The 20,444-nt window shown below is 43.7% G+C and overlaps 1 protein-coding gene across 1 annotated transcript in view; it reads right to left on the bottom strand.

The window, feature by feature from the left end:
- Positions 1 to 20,444, bottom strand: part of ADGRL4 (adhesion G protein-coupled receptor L4) — a 187,184-nt gene that overhangs the window by 8,546 nt on the left and 158,194 nt on the right. The window contains exons 14-15 of the mRNA XM_033917216.1: positions 3,595 to 3,686; positions 447 to 615 (exon numbers count right to left, since the gene is read on the bottom strand). Of these exons, the coding sequence (XP_033773107.1) occupies positions 447 to 615; positions 3,595 to 3,686 (261 nt within the window). The remainder of the gene's footprint in view (positions 1 to 446; positions 616 to 3,594; positions 3,687 to 20,444) is intronic.

Genomic DNA, 20,444 nt, shown 5'->3' with positions numbered 1-20,444 from the left:
AGGGAAGATCCTGGTGGGGCAGACCAGGAGAAACCTGTTTATAGTGCTATGTCACTGCCACCGCTGCTGCTGCTTTAGTCAGGACTCACTGAATCGAATTTTAGAAAGTGAATTGATTTGAATCAATTCACCAAAGTGAATCAGTGAATCAATTTGAATCAGCAAATTGGGCAGCAGTAGCGTCCAGTATTGAATATCCAGAGTTAGTTCAGCCTGTGGCTCCCAGCAGCTTGCTAGGTTGCAAGGTAGATCGCAAACTATGTTATTCATATACTGCAAGAGTGACTAAACTTCTGTACTGAGATACTGCTGGTAAAAGCCCAGCTTAATGAACTAGTTGGTACATTGTTCACGTTGAGATTCATATGCAGCAGCTTTACTCTTAGATGGAATAAACTATACATTAAGATTTGCAAGAAAAATTCCAAATTCCCAAAACTGCTTACCTTCCTAGATAAAACACACAAAAATATGAAGATGAACATTCCTTGAAATGCATTAGCAATTGTAAAAAGATATGCTGTAACCAAGGAGCCATGGACAACATGCAGAACTCCAAATATCCAAGTAGCACCAAGAAGGAACAACAGTGCAAGAGCACCCCTTGCACATGACCTAGGAGAAAAGAATAAGTACAGGGGTATGAAGTAAGTACCTATATATAATTGTTAATCCTATCTGCATGCTCTAGTTCAGATTATTAAAGGGTTAGGCCTGATTGTGGATCTTTGGGAGAAATGATTAATGCATCTGGTACTATGACTTAGGAGTCGATTTATCAAGCTATATTTAAATCCCTGCTAATGCCTGATTTTAATGACCATATTAACACAGCATTTACAAAATAATGATAAGCAAAAATATACCTGACTATGAAACGTAATAACATGCACATTAATTGAAAAAGTTAACCACATTTCTTTTATTTAATTAACTTATATGGTATTCAATATGGCCTGATTCTAGAAACAGTATCTAACTCCTAGACATCATTTGGCGGGGTTGTCAATCATCCACTAAGTACCGTTTATAGAATTATGCCTAGCGGGATTTAAGCTAGGGTTTTCTTGACCTAAATGAACGCGCCTAAGTCAATCCATGCCAGAACTGCATCCCACATCTGCACCTGAATCTACCTCTAACCATGCCTACCTCAAAGTGGTAGGCACCTACCGACTTAGGCACCTAGTGGCAAATTACATTAAAAAAAAATTTTAATTGGTTTTTTTTTTTAATGGTGCCTTCAATTATCAGCCAATTTAAAACATTTGGTAGGTGCCTGGATCAACTAGGCAGACTGATCTAGGTGCCTAATGTCCGGCACTGTTTCTAGAATCTGGTCCTATGTGTCTGCTTTTTCAATGTGATAGACTATTGATTAATTTACTTGGGGGTCCTTTTACTAAGGCACGCTAGCCGTTTTAGCGCACACTAAATATTAGCGTGTGCTAAACGCTGACGTGCCCATTATATCCTATGGACGCATTAGCATTTAGTGCGCGCTAAAACGGCTAACGTGCCTTAGTAAAAGGACCCCATGGTGCTGTATCTAATTAGCTCATCATTAATTTTTGTGTCAGTTCAGATTTAACATACTTTAAGTGTCTATGTTAACTAACATAAGCAGTTAGTATATTTTATCTCTTGAGAGGCATTTAATATGCATTAACGCAGTGTATCGCAAACTGTGTGCCACACCACACTAGTGTGCCGCTGTGACATTTCTTGTGTGCCGCGAGATGCCGGCAAGGAGAAGAGGTGCCCGCTGACTGCCTACAGGATGTGCCTTTCGTGGCAACAGGCAAGTCCTGTAGGCAGTCAGCCGGCACCTTTCATCCTCTCCTCCTCAAGCCCCCCAACCCCCCACTGACATAGTAATAGAAAGCTCAGGGTCCTATCTGGAGGACCTTGATGTGATGACATCATACATGCATGTGATGTCATCATGTCGATGTCCGTGCACTCCAGACACAGCTCCGAGTTTGCTGTGCCACGGCTTCAAAAGGTTTGCGAGACACTGCATTAACACATCATATTCTATAAAGGAACATGAGTGCCCATATCCGCTATAATAAAACCCTTAGCGCGCATGCGAACTTGAAACTCCGTGCATCCGTGCTTTGTGCCTCCGCATGCGCAGTAGGAACCTGCATGGATGTACGGAGTTTCAAGTGCACATGTGCGCTAAGGGTTTTATTATCCCCATCGCAAGAAGGAGCCTGCGGCGGTTTCCACATCGCCCTACCTCTGCAACGCTGCGAGCCCGGAGCCAGTGTAGATGGCTGAAGCCTGGCTGGAGGAAGAGGAGGCGCTAAGAGCGTGTAGCACTGAGTGGCGTAGCGAGGGGCAATGGCGCTGCCCCTCCCCACCCTCTTCTCTGCCCCTCCTCCTACCTGCCCCCCCTGTTGCATGCATGTCCCCTTCCCTTCCCCTGTACCTTTTTAATTTTCCAGGCGAGAGCAACATCACAAACTCGCTGCCCGCATTGCGTCGGCCATCCATCTGACATCACGTCCTAGGCGCAGGGCCCCGGAAGTGACATCAGAGAGAGGCGACACCGAGGCGGGAAGCAAATTCACGCAGGAATAATTAAAAAGGTACAAGGGAAGGGGTGCACATGTGCAGCAGGGTAGTGGTTGAGAAGGAGGGGGCGGAGAGAAGCACGGGTAGCTGCGCCCTTTACAAAGACCGCGCCCAGGGTGGACTTTCCCCCCCGCCATCCCAACCCATTTACTACGCCAGTACCTAAATCACATAGAGAGTGAAGTGTGAGGGAAAGTATGCGGTGACAGAGTGGCTAAACCCCTCTTTTACGAAACTGCGATAGCAGTTTCTAGCGCAGAGAGCCGCGTTGAATGGCCCGTGCTGCTCCCGACGCTGATAGGAACTCTATGAGCGTCGGGAGCAGCGCGGGCCATTCAGCGCGGCTCCCTGCGCTAGAAACTGCTATCACAGTTTCGTAAAAAGAGGCCTAAGCCTTGACCACGAACGCAGTGTGATGCATTGGAAGTACGAGGTTTCCAAGCAACACAAACAGCAAGCTGTTTTCAATGCTCCCAGTAGTATACTTTAGCTGTTCCTGTGCAAACAGTTTTCAAGGTCCCTATAAATCAGTTTTAAATAAGGGGAACTGATGGAAAAATCACAGTAGCATGCAAAGCAAAAAAAATAAAAATAAAAATAAAAATTGAAGAATATATGGGCCTGGAGCAGTGAACCCCATTATGCCATTTCTTTACAAATAAACCATAGTGTGATGCTACTGCCACTGTTAAAACAAAATATAGCCTGGCATGCTTCTCAGTATCAAGAACAATGGCCTTATTCTCAGTGGAAAAAAGCTCTTTTGAAAAGAGGGCACAAAGGAGTCTAAATGGAAACGAAAAACAGGATCCTGTCTTTAACCTTGACTGACCCCTTTTGTAGGGTAAAAAAAAAAAAAAAAGCTCAGTGGTGATATATATGAAATTAATATGAGCGTTGTCCTTGAATCTGCAGAAACAAAGGGAAGAGTTTGTCTTTTGGGCCTCACTCTCTGTTTCTCCCGGTGAATTTGCTTAAAAAGAAACCCGACGACGACAAAACAGAACTTACCTTACGTTTTCGTAGCAGTTAACTTCTGGTTTTAGCATCGCAGTATGACGAAACACTTTGTAAATGATCACCACAAAAGCAATGAGATTAACCTGGGGAAACACATTTTGTTTTTAGATTCAAAATGAGATCTTTTTTTTTTTTTTTTTTTTTTTAGCAGTGTAAACATTTTTATTATATGGAAATATTCCAATTCAGAATACATGCTTCTGTGTTGAAATGACAGACTAATGCAGTGCCAGCCTTACCAATTGCGGTACCCTGCATGGACCAGTTTGTGGGACCCCCCCCCCGGCAGTCCAGCATATCCTCCTGTCTCTGAACCCCCAATCCAAATCACACATTTTTTCCATAGAAGGATGAGTGCTGCAGCAGCAATTTGTATGCCAGGTCGTCTGCCCCCCCCAACCCTGGATCCTGCTCTCTGCCATTGTTGAAGCAAGAAGTTACATCAGACAATGGTAGAATGCCACAGAGTGGTCTTTGATTCCTACCTCTCATTTTCTACGCCCATCCAACAAGCTGCTAAGACCTGCCGCTTCTATCTCTTCAATATCACCAAAATTCGCCCCTTCCTCTCTGAGCACAATACCCAGTCCCTCATCCACGCTCTCCTAACCTCATGCTTAGATTACTGCGATCTACTTCTAACTGGTGGCCCACGGTGTCGCCTCTCTCCCTTGCAATCTGTGCAAAACTCTACTGCATGACTCATTCTTCTACCAACCTCACTACGCTCATGTCACCCCTCTCCTTAAGTCACTTCACTGGCTCCCTATCTGCCATCGCATATAGTTCAAGATCTTATTGCTGACCTACAAGTGTGCTCATTCTGCTGCCCCTCACTATCTCTCCTCGCTTCTCTCTCCTTATACACTTCCCAGTGAACTCCGTTCCTCAGATAAGCCACTCTTAACATTACCCTTCTCCTCCACTGCCAATTCCAGACTTCATTCCTTTCATCTAGCTGCGCCCTATGCCTGGAATAAATTACTCGAGTTTGTCCATCAAGCCCCTTCCCTTGTTTAAAAGCAGACTAAAAACCCACCTTTTTGATATAGCCTTCAACCCTTAACCCTACTCCTCTGCCCTCCAACCCAGCCAGCAGATTAACCGTACCCCTTAACTGTATCCATGACATCCTGTTTGTCTTTGGGAAGCAGAGCTGAGATTGTGATGTCATAATGCCTCCTTCCACCAATAAGACACAACCTCATCAGTGATGTCACAATGGCTTGATTGTCCTGTCCTCCCCTCTGCTCTCCAACCCAGCCAGCTGATTAACCGTTCCCCTTAACTGTATCCATGACATCCTGTTTGTCTGTCTTGGCTGTTTAGATTGTAAGCTCTTTTGAGCAGGGACTGTTTTCTTCTTCTTTGTGACTCTGTGCAGTGCTTCTTGTGTCCGGTAGCGCTATAGAAATAATTCATAGTTGCAGTAGTAGTAGTGGTAGAGAGCAGGTTCTGGGGTTGTCTGTAGCCTTTGCAAATCACCACTGTGGCCATGAGCCACAAATAAATGCTGTTTTAAGGTGGTGGTGGGGTGGGGGGGAGGGGGGAGAAGCAGTTCAGAAATAGGGGAACAAGTTAGGGCTGGACCCTAGGAATGCGGGGTTCTGTGTGGCTGACCCCTGTTGCCCCCGCTTAAGGCTGGCCTTGATCTAATGTCCCCTGGATCTCATCACAAATGAGTCTATTCTCCATACTGAGAATCTTGAATATGGGACACTGGATCAAACAGTAAAAGCATGTGAACGTCTTCCTCGAAGCATCACTGCCAGAAGCATGCAAATATTTATTGATTTTTTATTGGCAAATCTCTCTGCACCAATATATTTTAAACATAGATTTAAATACCTGAAGGATTTCTCAGCTTTAGTAATAAACAAGTGCCTGTTGCTGTCAAGAAAATCAATGCCATAATATGACTGCAAAGCTTTGTGGTTTTATAGCTTTTAAATGGCATTGAAGACTTTGGGGCTTACATGAATAATTAAGTGGATTTTTTTTTTTTTTTTGTTCTTGTTTTTCTGTAACATAAGACATTGTACTATTTCTAAAGGAGAGCTACTTTTAAGTGATAGGTTGATGCATTTCATGATCACTAGAGTATTTTGTAATGGTCAACAAGAACGAATGAGCCATGAGGAGGGATGGTAAATTCTGTAAACACTATTCAATGGAAAATAAACATTTTTCTCTCTGGATAATGTTTTCCTCATGCTATTTTATTCCTGAAACGCATAAAAGGAATAATAACAATTGGAGCAAGATGCATCAGATTATGTTAGGCATTGGGTTATAGTCCTTTGGATGTAATTGTGGGTTGAGAACTATCCCCCCCTCCTTTTCTAACGCGTAGCGCGGGTTTTAGCGCCAGCAGTGGCGGTAACTGCTCTGACGCTCATAGAATTCCTATGAGTGTCGGAGAAGTCACCGCCGCTGCAGGCCCAAAAAAACCCGTGCTACGCGATATTAAAGGAGGGGGTATACTTCACGGTTCATAGACAACGGCGCGAAAGACAAAGGCGCGCGCCGACAACTGAGCGCAAGACGGAGGCGCACGCTGAAGAAAATTACAGTTTTTAGGGGCTCCGATGGGGGGTTTTGTTGGGGAACCCCCCCACTTTACTTAATAGACATCGCACCGGCATTATGGGGTGTTTGGGGGGTTGTAACCAGTGTTCCCGCTAAGCTGTGCTGGCCTGCGCTCGCGCACAAAATATTACATCGCAGCGCACAAGTTTCTCTTCACAGCGCACACACGCGTCGCAAAGGTAAGGGGAGGTAAGGTAAGGGGACGCATTGGGGGGATTGCACTTCCCCACAATTGCCATGCTTCGGTTCCTCTTCTTCCTTCCTTCCTCCCCCCCCGCGGGACCCTGCGGCACCATCAACTCTTACTCCCTCTAATGTCGGCCCTGCAGCTCCAGACTTCCTCGCACCTTCTCCCCTCCCCCTTTGGATCGCTATTATTTTAAATGTTATAGCCGCGGAACTGTATCCATCAGTGGAGATGTCTAACCTCGGCCTGCCCCGGAACTCTTACTGCAGCAGCCGCCCGTCTAGGCAGGAACAGGAAGTCACTGTTGCAGTAAGAGTTCCGGGGCAGGCCGAGGTTAGACATCTCCACTGATGGATACAGCTCCGCGGCTATAACATTTAAAATAATAGCGATCCAAAGGGGGAGGGGAGAAGGTGCGAGGAAGTCTGGAGCTGCAGGGCCGACATTAGAGGGAGTAAGAGTTGATGGTGCCGCAGGGTCCCGCGGGGGGGGGGGGGGGAGGAAGGAAGGAAGAAGAGGAACCGAAGCATGGCAATTGTGGGGAAGTGCAGAGCTGCAGGGAAGAGTGTTGCGGTACCCAGCTGGAGGGAGAAGGAAGATGAGGGAGGGAATTAAAGGAGATGCCAGGGCTTGGAGCGTAGGAGGAAGGTATGCCAGTCTAAGGGAAAAGGAAGGGGGAGATGTGAGAGCATGGAGGGGGAGCGAAAGATGGAAGAAAAGGAAAGGAGAGAGATGCCAGAGAATCAGGGAAGGGGAGATACCAGACTATGAGGAGAGGTGTGGGAGAGGGAAGACGAAGAGAGAGATGCCAGACCAATGGGGTGAAAGGAGAGATGGAAGGGGGAGGCATACAGTTTCTGGAAGGGGCATAGAAGGAGAGAAGATGCCATATAGGGGAAGAGAGACGGCAGACAGTGGATGGAAGGAAGAGAGTTACAAGAAGATGAGGAAAGGAGAAACCACAGAAGACAAAGGTAGAAAAAAATTTCTATTTATTTATTGCTTTAGGAGACATGTGTCACTGTTTCTGTGAAGCATTGTATGCAGAGTCCAGCTTCTTGCTGGTTCAATTTAACCTTTGTCTATGTATTTTTATTTTATCCCCCCTTTTACAAAACTGTGAAGCGTTTTTAGCACCAGCCTTGGTGGTAGCAGCTCTGATGCTCAGAATTTTATGAGCATCAGAGCTGTTACCTCCGTAGCTAAAATCCACACTACAGTTTTGTAAAAGAGGGAGGGGTTAGTTTGTGATTACATATTCCTTACTAGGCGAAGGTGTTTTCTGTGTTCTGTGTGTTTTCTGTTAGGATTGACGGTGTAGGATTGATCTGTGCTGGTCTGGCTTGTTTAGTTTTACAATGGGTGTATTGATGTACTGCTCACTGCAATATGTAAGATGCTGCCTTTTCCTAGGTACTCATGTGTGACGTGTGGTTTGTTACTAAAAATCATGTTTTTCTTACAGATGGGGGGGGGTGCCAAAAAATGATGGGCCCCGGATGTTACATATGCTAGGTACGCCACTGTATGTAAAGATACCAGAAAGCTGGCGTAGCAAAAACTTCTAAGTTTTGAGTATTTAACCCTCCCACAATCTCACGGGCACTCGTTTCAAGTTTATTGAGATTTTGATTTAAACGCAATATCAAATATTTTCAATGCGTATAACAAAAATAAATTTGGGGAAATAAATAAAACCATTTGAACCAGTGTTCCCGCTAAGCTGCGCTGGCGCACAAAATATTACATCGCAGCGCACACGTTTCTCGTCACAGCGCACAATCGGAAGAGGTGTACGGCAGATGGCAGGGCGGCGAGAGGAGAATCGGGCGAGTTGGCTCATAACTTGCTGGCGCCCGATATTTTTGGCTCACGGTGAAAAAAGTTTGCTCACAACACCCGCCCGCTTAGAGGGAACACTGGTTGTAACCCTCCACATTTTACTGTAAACTTAACTTTTTACCTAAAAACAGGGAAAAAGTTAAGTTTTCAGTAAAATGTGGGGGGTTACAAAACCCTCACACCCCCCACAACGCGGCGCGATGTCTATTAAGTAAAGTGGGGGGGTTCCCCCCCATACCCCCCCGTCGGAGCTCTAAAAACAGTAATTTTGAGCAGCGCGCGCCTCTGCGCTGCGCTCAATTGTCTGGGCGCGCCTTTGTCCCAGCGCGCTTTTGACCTGACACCATACTTCACTGTGATCTCATTTGGTGCCAACATATTTCTCCTGTAAGGGTATATTTGTCAGACCTTAATGGCATTTTCACCATAAAAATGCTACTTTATGTGTATATTTTTTCATATACTTCTCTTAATGCTGCATTCCATCTAACCTTTGCACTGGAAACCAAGGATAATCTCCCTATGAGCGTCGGGAGCAGCGCGAGGCATTCAGCGCAGCTCCCCGTGCTAAACACTGCTATCGCAGTTTAATAAAAGGGGGTTTGACTCTATAAAATTATACTTACCATAAATAGATCTGATGACTGGTCCATGCAGAAGATATAGGTTTGATGTATGGGTCAGGGCTTGGTTAGGGATGGGAAGCCAAAATTTGTTTGTTTTGTGTCATTTATAGGAATCTTTGTTTTAAGTGGGTTTTTCTGGTCTGACATATATACTTTACAGGAGAAGTATGGCAGCAGCAAGTCAGATCAAAGTGAAGTACAGTTCTCTTGGAAAACATAAGAATAGCCTTACTGGGTCAGACCAAAGGTCCATCAAGCCCAATAGTCCTTTCTCATGGTGGCCAATCCAGGTCACTAGTACCTAGCCAAAACCCAAAGAGTAGCAACATTTCATTATCTCAGAGTAAGCAAGATTCCGGAACCCCAAATAGTAGCAACATTCCATGCAGAATCCCAAAGAGTTGCAACATTTCATTATCTCAGAGTAAGCAAGATTCCGGAACCCCAAATAGTAGCAACATTCCATGCAGAATCCCAAAGAGTTGCAACATTTCATTATCTCAGAGTAAGCAAGATTCCGGAACCCCAAATAGTAGCAACATTCCATGCAGAATCCCAAAGAGTTGCACCATTCCATGCTACCGATCCAGGGCAAGCAGTGGCTTCCCCCATGTCTTTCTCAATAACAGACTATGGACCTTTCTTCCAGGAAATTGTCCAAATCCTTCTTAAAACCAGCTGAACACTGACATGCTCCTGAGGAAACTTTCCAGCATTAGGTTTAGGAGTGTCTAGATCAGGTTTTCTAGAGCAAAGGATTAGCCCAATGGTTCAAGGGGACCCAGGTTCAAATTCCACTTCTACTGTTTGTGTTTTTATCAGGATCAAGGCTAGAGCGGGCTTTGACAGCAACTCCAGTTATTGGGAAGTAGGACCAGTGCCAGCAAGCTTACTATGGTTTTGCCCCAAAATTGGCATGAAAAGATAGAGGTTAAGCATACCAATGCTTAATTATCAAGTCCCAGCAGCATTTTCCACAATCTGAGTCCTAATACCTTAGCTATTATTTTAATATCTACATTCAACAGGAAAATTGGCCTATAAGCCCTACATTTCATAGGATCTTTACCAGGTTTCATAATCACCACGATCCCCACCTCTCCCATTGAAACTGGCAGTGAGCCTCCCTCCCATATCCCATTTGCTACCCTCACCAGTAGGCCTCGGAACAATTCATGATATTGCTTATAAAATTTACCCATCTAATACTGGGTTTTTTTTTTTGCATTCTTCAAGTGTTTAATAACCCGCTTAACTTCTGCATTACAGATAAGTTCATTAAGTATATCTCAATCTCTCTGCGAGAGGCTTGGGACAGTCGGAGATTTCCAAAAATTGTCAATATCTTGAGCCCCACACTCTCTTCTGTACAATAAAGCCCAGCATAATAGTTGAGAAAAGACAGTTTGCTATCCTTATCAGTATAATGCAGGGCTCAACTAGAGTTTCTAATTGTCTGGATACTAGCATGGGCTTGCCTGATGCGTATATAGGGAGCAAGCATAGAACTTGACTTGTTCCCTTATTCTAAGAGATTTTGCTTACATTTAGCCTTCATAAAGTCTACCTCTTTCATCTGCAAGCATTGAAGGTCTAGTCTTACTTGCTGTAACGGTTCAGCAATCCGGGAATTTGTGGAGACCTTGTGACTATTCTCAAGCAGCTTCTCTTGTAAATCCAAAGATTGCCAAGCCCTACTTTGCTCTTTCCGAAACGTGCCCACCTAAAACCAACACCTTCAAAGTATACCAAAGGGCCTCATCTCCTACCATTTCAATATCGTTATCATGAAGGTAGTTGATTATAGCAAGACAAACGTCTTTCTCAATCTGTGGGTCCCCCAACAGTGACTCATTCAATCTTCAAAACTGAAACCCTTTCCTCTCTCTCTCAACCCTTTACATGTTATCCAGACCAGTGTATGATCAGATGTGTTTATAGGTTCTATCTTCATTCTCCCAATAGTGCTCAAAATCCATCTATTCTCATATATGTTTGGGTAGTATGAGAAAAGTGGGTGTAATATTTCTACATCCCATGAAGCAACCTCCAACAATCCACCAGATCCAGTGTTTTCATTAATTTAAGCATAGCCTTTCTATGTCTTTTAAATTCTCTTCCCTCTCCCTTAGAATGGTCTAGCCCAGTGTATTGCAAACTGTGTGTCTCGGCAGATTCCAAGTGTGCCCCGAGATGCCGGCGAAGAGGAGAGGCACCGGCGCCGGCTGACTGCTCACAGGACATGCCTCTCACAGCGAGTGGCACGTCCTATAGTCAGTCAGCCGGCACCTCTCCTCCTCGCCGACACCTCTGCTACTTCTCCTCACCTCTCCTTCTGCAACCCTCCCTATCAATGGTAATAAGAGGCTCAGGGCCATGGCTGGATGACATCCACTCATTCACGGATGTCGATGTGATGATGTCACACATGTGCGTGACATCATTGTGTTGGTGTCCACGCATTTCCAGGTGTCCTCCAGCCGCAGCCCTGAGATTAGTGTGACACAATTTAAAATGTTTGCGACACACTGGTCTAGCCTATTATTTTTATTTTATTTTATTTTTTATTAATTTATTTCGTTTTCTATCCCATTCTCCCCAAAGAGCTCAGAATGGGTTACAGAATAAACAGTTAACAGGTTACAATTTGCCTATCTGGTGTTATCTTAAAATTGTCACCCAAAAATATGCCTCCACCCATGAATTGCTACAAATCAGTAGCCAATGACTCATTGGTGACTAGTCAGGTTTTCAGTGAATATGCATGAGAGAGATTTGCATACCATGGAAGTAGTGCAAGCAAATTTATCTCATGCAAATTCATTGTGGATATTTTGAAAACCTGACTGGTTAGTTCAGTGGTCTCCAATGTGTGGCCCCTGAAGTCGCCCATTGTGGTCCTCAAACAGTTGGCTGATATGCTCTTCAAATCCTATAACTGCTTTAATTTCAATCTTGCTCACTCAATGATGGCATAGTTAGGCAGACTATATAGGCCATATGGTCTTTACCTGCCTTCATTTTCTCTGGGTTTTTTATTTTATTTTATTTTTTTTAAGATAGTAACTGGAAACAATCTTCTAGTGTGTCTCATTTATAGAATTTGCTACTATTGACAATCCAGAATAAAGTGAGTTTTTAAAATATATAGTTGAAGTGCTTTAGACTCAATATTAGTATTCATTTTTAATGCTTAATACTCAGTCAAAACAAGCAGGTCAATGAAGTTTACAAAATGAGTAACATATGTAAGCTTGAAATCTTTCGGTGGCCCTCAGAGCTTTCACATTGTGGCCCTTTTTATGAAAAGAGTTGGAGACCACTGGGCTAGGTGTATCCCAAGGACTAGGATGAGAACCCTTGATCCATGGTGACAAAGCAACTGGATAGCTTATGTAAAGTGAGTGGAAAGCCCTAAGAAAAGTTAATGGGGGATGGGCACAGGTCTCAGTTCCCTCACTTGGGAAAGAGAAGTAATTGTATTCTGAATGCTGAAAGTTTTATTTCCTTTGCGGGATTAGTATCTTTTGTCTGAACTTATATTTATAAAGGAAGGGGAAACATATAAACATGATGGGAGATAAAGGCCAAATGGCCCATCCAATCTGCTTATCTGCAGCATCCACTATCTCCTCCTCTCCCTACGAAATTCCACGCGCCTGTCCCATGCTTTCTTGAACTCAGACACCCCCCTCTTTTATTAAGGTGCGCTAACCGGTTAGCGTGCCCTAATTGAATCAGAGGGCATCCGCTGAAAATTGAATTAGCGCACCCTAAACGCTAACACGTCTATAGACTAACATGCATGCATTAGTGTTTAGAACGCGTTAAATCGATTTGCGCGCGCTAATCGGTATAGCACACCTTAGTAAAAGAGGGCCATAGTGTTTGTCTCCACCAACTCTATTGGGAGACTATTCCTTGCATCTTCCACCCTTTCTGTAAAAATAAAATTTCCTTAGATTATTCCTGAACCTATCACCTTTTAACTTCATCCTATGACCTCTCATTCCAGAGCTTCTTTTCAAATGAAAGAGACTCGCCTTATGTACATTTATGCCACATGGGTATTTAAATGTCTCTATCATCTTAGATTATTCCTGAACCTATCATCTTTTAACTTCATCCTATGACCTCTCATTCCAGAGCTTCTTTTCAAATGAAAGAGACTCGCCTTATGTACATTTATGTCACATAGGTATTTAAATGTCTCTATCATCTTAGATTATTCCTGAACCTATTATTAGTGAGGACATGAAGGCTGCCAATCAAGTGGAGAAGGCTTCCTCCAGGGCAAGACAGATGATAGGTTGTATCCGTAGAGGATTTGTCAGCAGGAGACCTGAAGTCATGATGCCGTTATACAGATCCATGGTGAGGCCTCACTTGGAGTACTGTGTTCAGTTCTGGAGACCACACTACCGTAAGGACATACTGAGGATCGAGTCAGTTCAGCGAATGGCGACCAGGATGTTCCTGGGGCTCAAGGATCTCACGTACGAAGAAAGACTAAAAAAATTGCGGCTGTACTCACTTGAGGAAAGAAGAGAACGGGGAGACATGACTGAAACGTACAAATACATCACGGGACGTATCGAGTCGGAAGATAATATCTTCTGTCTCATGGGACCCTCGACAACCAGAGGGCATCCGCTGAAAATCAGAGGAGGGAAATTTCATAGCGACTCCAGAAAGTACTTTTTCACCGAGAGAGTAGTGGATCGTTGGAATGGACTCCCGCTGCAGGTGATTGAGGCCAGCAGCGTGACGGATTTTAAGAAGAAATGGGATACTCATGTGGGATCTCTCAGGGAGTGAACCCTGGGGGGAGGCTAATTGGAATGGGCAGACTTGGTGGGCTATAATCCTTTTCTGCCGTCACTTTCTATGTTTCTATGTTTCTATCACCTTTTAACTTCATCCTATGACCTCTCATTCCAGAGCTTCTTTTCAAATGAAAGAGACTCGCCTTATGTACATTTATGCCACATAGGTATTTAAATGTCTCTATCATCTTAGATTATTCCTGAACCTATTACCTTTTAACTTCATCCTATGACCTCTCATTCCAGAGCTTCTTTTCAAATGAAAGAGACTCGCCTTATGTACATTTATGCCACATAGGTATTTAAATGTCTCTATCATCTTAGATTATTCCTGAACCTTATCACCTTTTAACTTCATCCTATGACCTCTCATTCCAGAGCTTCTTTTCAAATGAAAGAGACTCGCCTTATGTACATTTATGTCACATAGGTATTTAAATGTCTCTATCATCTTAGATTATTCCTGAACCTATCACCTTTTAACTTCATCCTATGACCTCTCATTCCAGAGCTTCTTTTCAAATGAAAGAGACTCGCCTTATGTACATTTATGCCACATAGGTATTTAAATGTCTCTATCATCTCTCTCCTCTCCTGCCTTTCCTTCAAAGTATACGTATTGAGATATTTAAGTCTGTCCCCATACGCCTTATGACGAAGACCACCAACCATTTTAGCAGCCTTCCTCTGGACCGACGCCATCCTGCTTATATGTTTTTGAAGGTGTGGTCTCCAGAACTGAACACAATTTTCTAAATGAGGTCTTACCAGAGTCTCATACAGGAGCATCAATACCTCCTTTTTCTACTGGCCATACCTCTCCCTATGCACCTAGCTTTTACTGTCACCTTTTCAATCTGTTTTCAACCTAGATTTTAATCTTAAAAAAACAGTGTTTCCTTTTGTATGAAAATTTTTTCCGGCTGGAGACAGAGACAGGATCAGGCAACAAACTTTGTGCTTTCAGTCCCGAGAAGCTGTAAAACATCTGCAAAGGTGAAACTGGCAAGGACTATTGTAACAACAACAATGGGCATTTAATTTGAACTAGGGCTTTTGAGATCTTTTCAAGGGGTTATTTGAGAAGGAGGCAAATTTGCACTTTATAGTTCCTTGTGACATGCTAGCAGAAGAAAAATAAAGATACCATATGACTTGTCATAATCTATTAAAGCCTTTCTTGGGCAAAACACTTCAAAGCTCTCTAGAGGCGTTTGCAGAGCAAGACTGCAGACGCTAATGCTAAAAGATTCAGTCTTCATAGTTCTGATTCAATTTGGACATTTGAATTCAAACTTCAAAATGAAACTCTAAAATCATTCGTTTTTGCCTTTTTCATTCCCTGTTTCAATTATTGATGAAGCCAAACGTATGGCGATGACAGATTTCAGAAAAATGTAAGAGAAGCACTTCTGCTTTCAGCAGCTCACATGGATATACATTTAAGCATGTGTAAACACATCAGATTGGATTTGGGCCTTTGAAAGATGAATGCCAGTCAGTATTATCCATGTCAACACTATCAAAATGCAGTTAATATTTGTGGTTTAAAATTAATAACTTAAATTGGGCCAACTTTTCTTCTTATAATAGAAAAATGTCCCTATGCTTTACAGAGTTTAAGTCACATTGGGGTCCTTTAAATATTAGCACGCATTAAATATTATTGCTCGCTAATGTGTCCATTATATCCTATGGACGCGTTGCCATGCGTTAGCATGCAGCGCGCGCTAATATTTAGCATGCGCATAGATGCACTAGCGTGCCTTAGTAAAAGGACCCCTAAGCTGTAGTAGATGTTTAATGTTGCTTTAAATGCATGCTAGAGAATGACATGGTGACAAAATTCATCACCATTCCCGTCCCCGCGGATAACCGCGGGAAATAATCCCATGTCATTTTTTTGTGTCTATTTCAGCCTCAGTCCTTCTACACCAGCATTCTTCAAAGCAAAGCTTGCGGGTCAGTGGTTGAGGCCATTCATACTCTGATTCTTATGTGAGCCAAGGATAATGAAGCCGTTGTGACATTACTGATGTGATTGGCTCTTAGGCACTGGTGGAATGAGGCATTATGACATCACAATATCTGCTCTGGATACTAGAGACTGTCATTCTGTAGTGTCTGTTTCAACCTAAGTCCTTCTACACCAGCATTCTTCAAAGCAAAGCTTGCGGGTCAGTGGTTGTGGCCATTCATACTCTGATTCTTCCCTCTCTCCTTAAAGAATGACATGAAGATGGTTTACCGCGGATATCCGCGGGGACGGGAACGGTGATGAATTTTGTCACCGTGCCATTCTCTATTTGCATGCTAATATCATGCTACCATGTTACTATGTTAGTCAGTTGGGTTTTCAGGATACCCACAATGAATATGCATGAGAAAGATTTGCATACGATATTCATTGGGCGTCCCTCCTGCAAATTTTGTTTCACGGTGGGGGGATTCAGCATGGCAGAAGAAAGTGGGCATTCCTCCTGCTGTTTTTGTTGGCGCAGGGTACAGGGGCGTGAATGGCAGGAGGGAATGGCCATCCCTCTTGCCGTTTTTCCCTAGCACGGGAGGTGTCTTCCCGGTGCCACGTTCGTTGGAGAGGGCTATCATTGGTGGGAGGAGGGTTTTTTTAAATTTCTTTTTTAATGGGGCAGATCTGTGCATGTGTAACCTGTACAGCTTATGGGTACCCATTTAAAAAAATAAAGGTCTCCTGCCCCGAACATTTGAGTGGCAGGAGGCTGCCTTTGGGGCTTTCCCTGCCTCTCAGCCGTTCAGGCTTCCCCTGCCGGCTCTGGGCATGTGTGAGAGTCGCTCTCTTAGTGATCATCAGATGGCAGAGTTGGGGATTATGATTAAGATCCGCGTGAATAATTTGCCTGCAAACATTTTAGTGCATCAATAGCTCTTTCTGAATCGGCCAAAAAATCAGATCTAGCCCTCAGTGAGAAATAGCCAGCTATCTCCTGCAGAATTAGTGGTTAGCAGGCTTAGCGCTATCTAGCGGGCCAGGAGCTGTTTCTAATTGGCTAAATAGCCCTGAATTTCAGCCAGACAGTGAAATAAAGGAGCGGAGGAGTGGCCTAGTGATTAGAGCAGCTGCCTCAGCACCCTGAGATTATGATTTCAATTCCCGCTGTAGCTCCTTGTGACTCTGGGCAAGTCACTTACCCCCCCATTTACTAAGCCACGGTAGAGGTTTCTATCACAGCCTGGAGTGCTAAATGCTCTGAGGCTCATATGAGCGTTGGAGCATTTAGCGCTCCAGGCCATGGTAGAAACCTCTACTACGGTTTAGTAAAAAGGGGGGAGGGGGGAAGGGGGTGTTAATACTTCATTGCCTCGGGTACAAAATAAGTACTTGTCTAAAATGTGTAAACCAGAAAAAGTGGTATATCAAGTCCCTACCCTTTACTTTTCCTGAGGGATGCAAGGTCTATGATTTTTTTAAAAATAAATCATTTTTATTTGTTTCCATCACTGGATATCTCTAGACAGCAAATGTTCAGCTCCTTGTATTTGAGTTACCCAGTCATTGAGTTTTGAAATCATATATTTTATACATGATAATTTTCTACATTTCATGCATATATTTTCACAAATTAATCCAGAACATTAAACTTCCATGAAATTCATAATAGTGCTAATGTTGAATTATCTCCTAATTCAACACAATTCATCAATATTTAACATATTAGAATTATCTGGTAGCTGTGATCCAAATTGGGAACTAGCACTAGAATATATTTGAGTTGCTATTAATAAGCAGAAACAGTATATAATTCCTGTTAGCATAATCCTTATAATTGGAAATATAATTTTGTAAGCTACTCTATGGTCAGTGACTGAAAAATTCAAAGAAAGAGAGAGAGCAGTGAAGTAATAATTGTGATAGCCTCAAATAATGAAAAATTAACAACATGGGGTCTGATGAATAACCTTCACAGAAAAGTCAGTTGGCAAGTATATAGGAACAGTAGAGAGATAAACCAGAGTAAAGAAGGGACAAAAGGCAGGAAAGACTCATATCGGTGTATCTTAGTGATTCCTCAGGCAAGATGAGCTGTCTACAAACTATATAACTAAAATTATACCTAGAGAATGACACAGGGACAAATTTTTCCCCGTCCCCGCAAGAACTAATTTTCCCATCCCGTCCCGGTGAGTTCTTTTCCTGTCCTTGCCCTGTTCTTACAAGCTCCATCCTCATCTGCACAAGCCTCAAACACTTTAAAATCATAAGTAGCAACATTCTAGAGCTCAGATTGTGATGTCATAATGCCTCATTCCACCAATGCCTAAGCTCCGTCCTCATCTGCACAAGCCTCAAACACTTTAAAATCATAAGTAGCAACATTCTAGAGCTCAGATTGTGATGTCATAATGCCTCATTCCACCAATGCCTAAGCTCCGTCCTCATCTGCATAAGCCTCAAACACTTTAAAATCATAAGTGTTTGGAGGCTTGTGCGGTTAAGGCAGAGCTTACAGGAGTGGGGCAGGGACAGGGACAGCAACAAAACTCCTGGGAGGGGACGGGGAAATCGAGTTCCTGTGGGGATGGAGAAAAATTTGTCCCCTTGTCATTCTCTACATGGGACCCTTTTACTAAAAAACACTTACTACACAGTAAGTACCTAAATTACCGTGTGGCAATTGTAACCTTTGTACAGTAACTGTTGAGGAATTCCACAGTGTGTTCCCACACAGTTACAGCACAGAAAAAAAAACCCCTTCAATGCATGGTAACTGCACTGATAGTTTGATGGCTTATAGGTGGTAAATGTATCCATACTATATGCATTGGTGACAACATATGGTAAGTTACCATGCACTGACTACATGGTACAAGGATGACCCAAGGATACTTGTCACCCTAGACAAAACCTTTAGTCATGTGCCACTCCCCTTTTGTCCTTTCCCTTCTCAAGTGTCCACCATTTTTCTTCCAAGGTTTCTAGCATCTCCTCTTCCCTACCCTCTTAAAATATTCTACCCCTTGCCCCCATAGGTCCAGATTCTCTCACTCCATTTTCTCCCTTCTAGACTGACCCTCATCTTTGGCAGATTTCAGTGCTGTATAACCACTATCTGCCTAGGTCTGCATCCCAAACATAGTCAATGAAATTGGCTTGGGACCTTGAGCATCCATGCATGCTCCAGGCCTGCCATGTTCCACTCCCTTCAATCTTCCCGTTTCAGAGGGGCAGGACAGGAAGTCCAGAGAAGTGCAGTTGCTCAAAGTCCTATGCCAGTGGCCCTGACTTCAGATTAGTGATTGTAGCTAATGCACCAGTACTGCCCCCATAGCTGAGTCACTAGATTGACCCTTAGTTTGCCTAGTGGTTGGGTCCGTTTTCTTGTTCCACTTCCCATTTTTGCCATTAAAGTTTTTAGTTTGAAGGTCTGATCTCTGCTCCTTTTTTTTTTCCTTTTGGGAGCTCTTAAAGTCACTAGTTTCTGAAAAAATACCCATTATCTCATTCTTAGCATCAAGTATATCAGCCCAATCCTCTCCCTGGTATTAAGTACAAAACCCCCATTCCTTAATCTACCCCCTGACACCTACCAAGGAACTATGATGGGAGTAGTGGGGTGGGGAGGAAGTGGGGGGGGGGGGAATTCCAAGGATGTTCCTGACCTGGTAGCACTTAACTTCAAAATGGTACCTGTACCCCCAGCAATAGCTTCAGGGTTATACTGCTAGGGGTTCTGACTGCCAGATAAGGGTAATAACTTTTTCTATTCCTAACGATGCCTCAACTAACCCCCTCTTTTACTAAGGTGCGCTAACTGATTAGCGTGCGCGCTAAATGCTAACGCGTCCATAGACTAACATGTACACGTTAGCATTTAGCGCGTGCTAATCGGTTAGCGCACCTTATTAAAAGAGGGCCTAAGTGTATTAGGTGACTAGAAGTATCTGAACAAAACAACATCTATAGAAATATAGTCCATATATCTGTGTGTTTGTGAATATTAGGTATGCGTATTCATTTGCAACAAAATGGAAAATGTCAATGATATATCTGTGTGTTATCATCAAATGAAAATGAACAAAAAAACCCAATGAATATTAGTAGTGGCGTACCAAGGGGTGAGGGGAGAGTCCGTCCCGGGTGTGCTCCGCGTCTGATCCCTCCCCCATGCTACAGCTCCAGCCTGCAGACTTCAGTCAGTTGAACCCAGAAGCTTTCCCTGTGCAGCGTCCTACCTCTGAGGGGACAGGAAGACGAAGTAAAGGGAAAGCATCCGGTGTCGACAAAGGTAGCATGTTCAACTGGCTGACGCTGCCAGTGGCCCGAAGTCTACAAGCAAGGACTCGGAGAGAAGAGAAAGATGCCCTTTGAACTCTGTGCCTTGAGTTATAAGGTGGTTCTGGTTGTGTTGAGTGCTGGCACTGTATGATTGGTTGGTTCGTGCATGATGTCACCTGTGGATCTGTTTTAGCCGGTGTGCTCTCCCTCCCGGGCACCCCGCCCTCCAGCCTTCCTCTCTGCTTGTGTTCTGTTGGAGGCCAGGTTCCTGAAGAAGGGCTCCTCCCGAAACCAGCGCGGTTGAACCTTTCCTCCTGGCGCGGTTTTTCCGTTTGTGTGACAGTTTTGGATAAGTATTGTTTCTTTTGGACATGTTTTTCACTTTTTGGTATGGTTTTTGACTTTGTTTGTGATTTTGTGTGAGCTTTTTGAGGGGGTTTGGCTGGTAGGGTCTGTGTGGGGGTCACTCAGGTTGTTCGTGTTGAGTTTCATTTACTCACTTTGATTGTTGATTGGTT

Source organism: Geotrypetes seraphini, chromosome 12 (genome assembly GCF_902459505.1).
Source record: "Geotrypetes seraphini chromosome 12, aGeoSer1.1, whole genome shotgun sequence".
NCBI classification, from domain to species: Eukaryota; Metazoa; Chordata; class Amphibia; order Gymnophiona; family Dermophiidae; genus Geotrypetes; species Geotrypetes seraphini.
The sequence above is the reverse complement of the archived record's forward strand: the minus strand, read 5'-3'. Positions and strand labels throughout refer to the sequence as shown.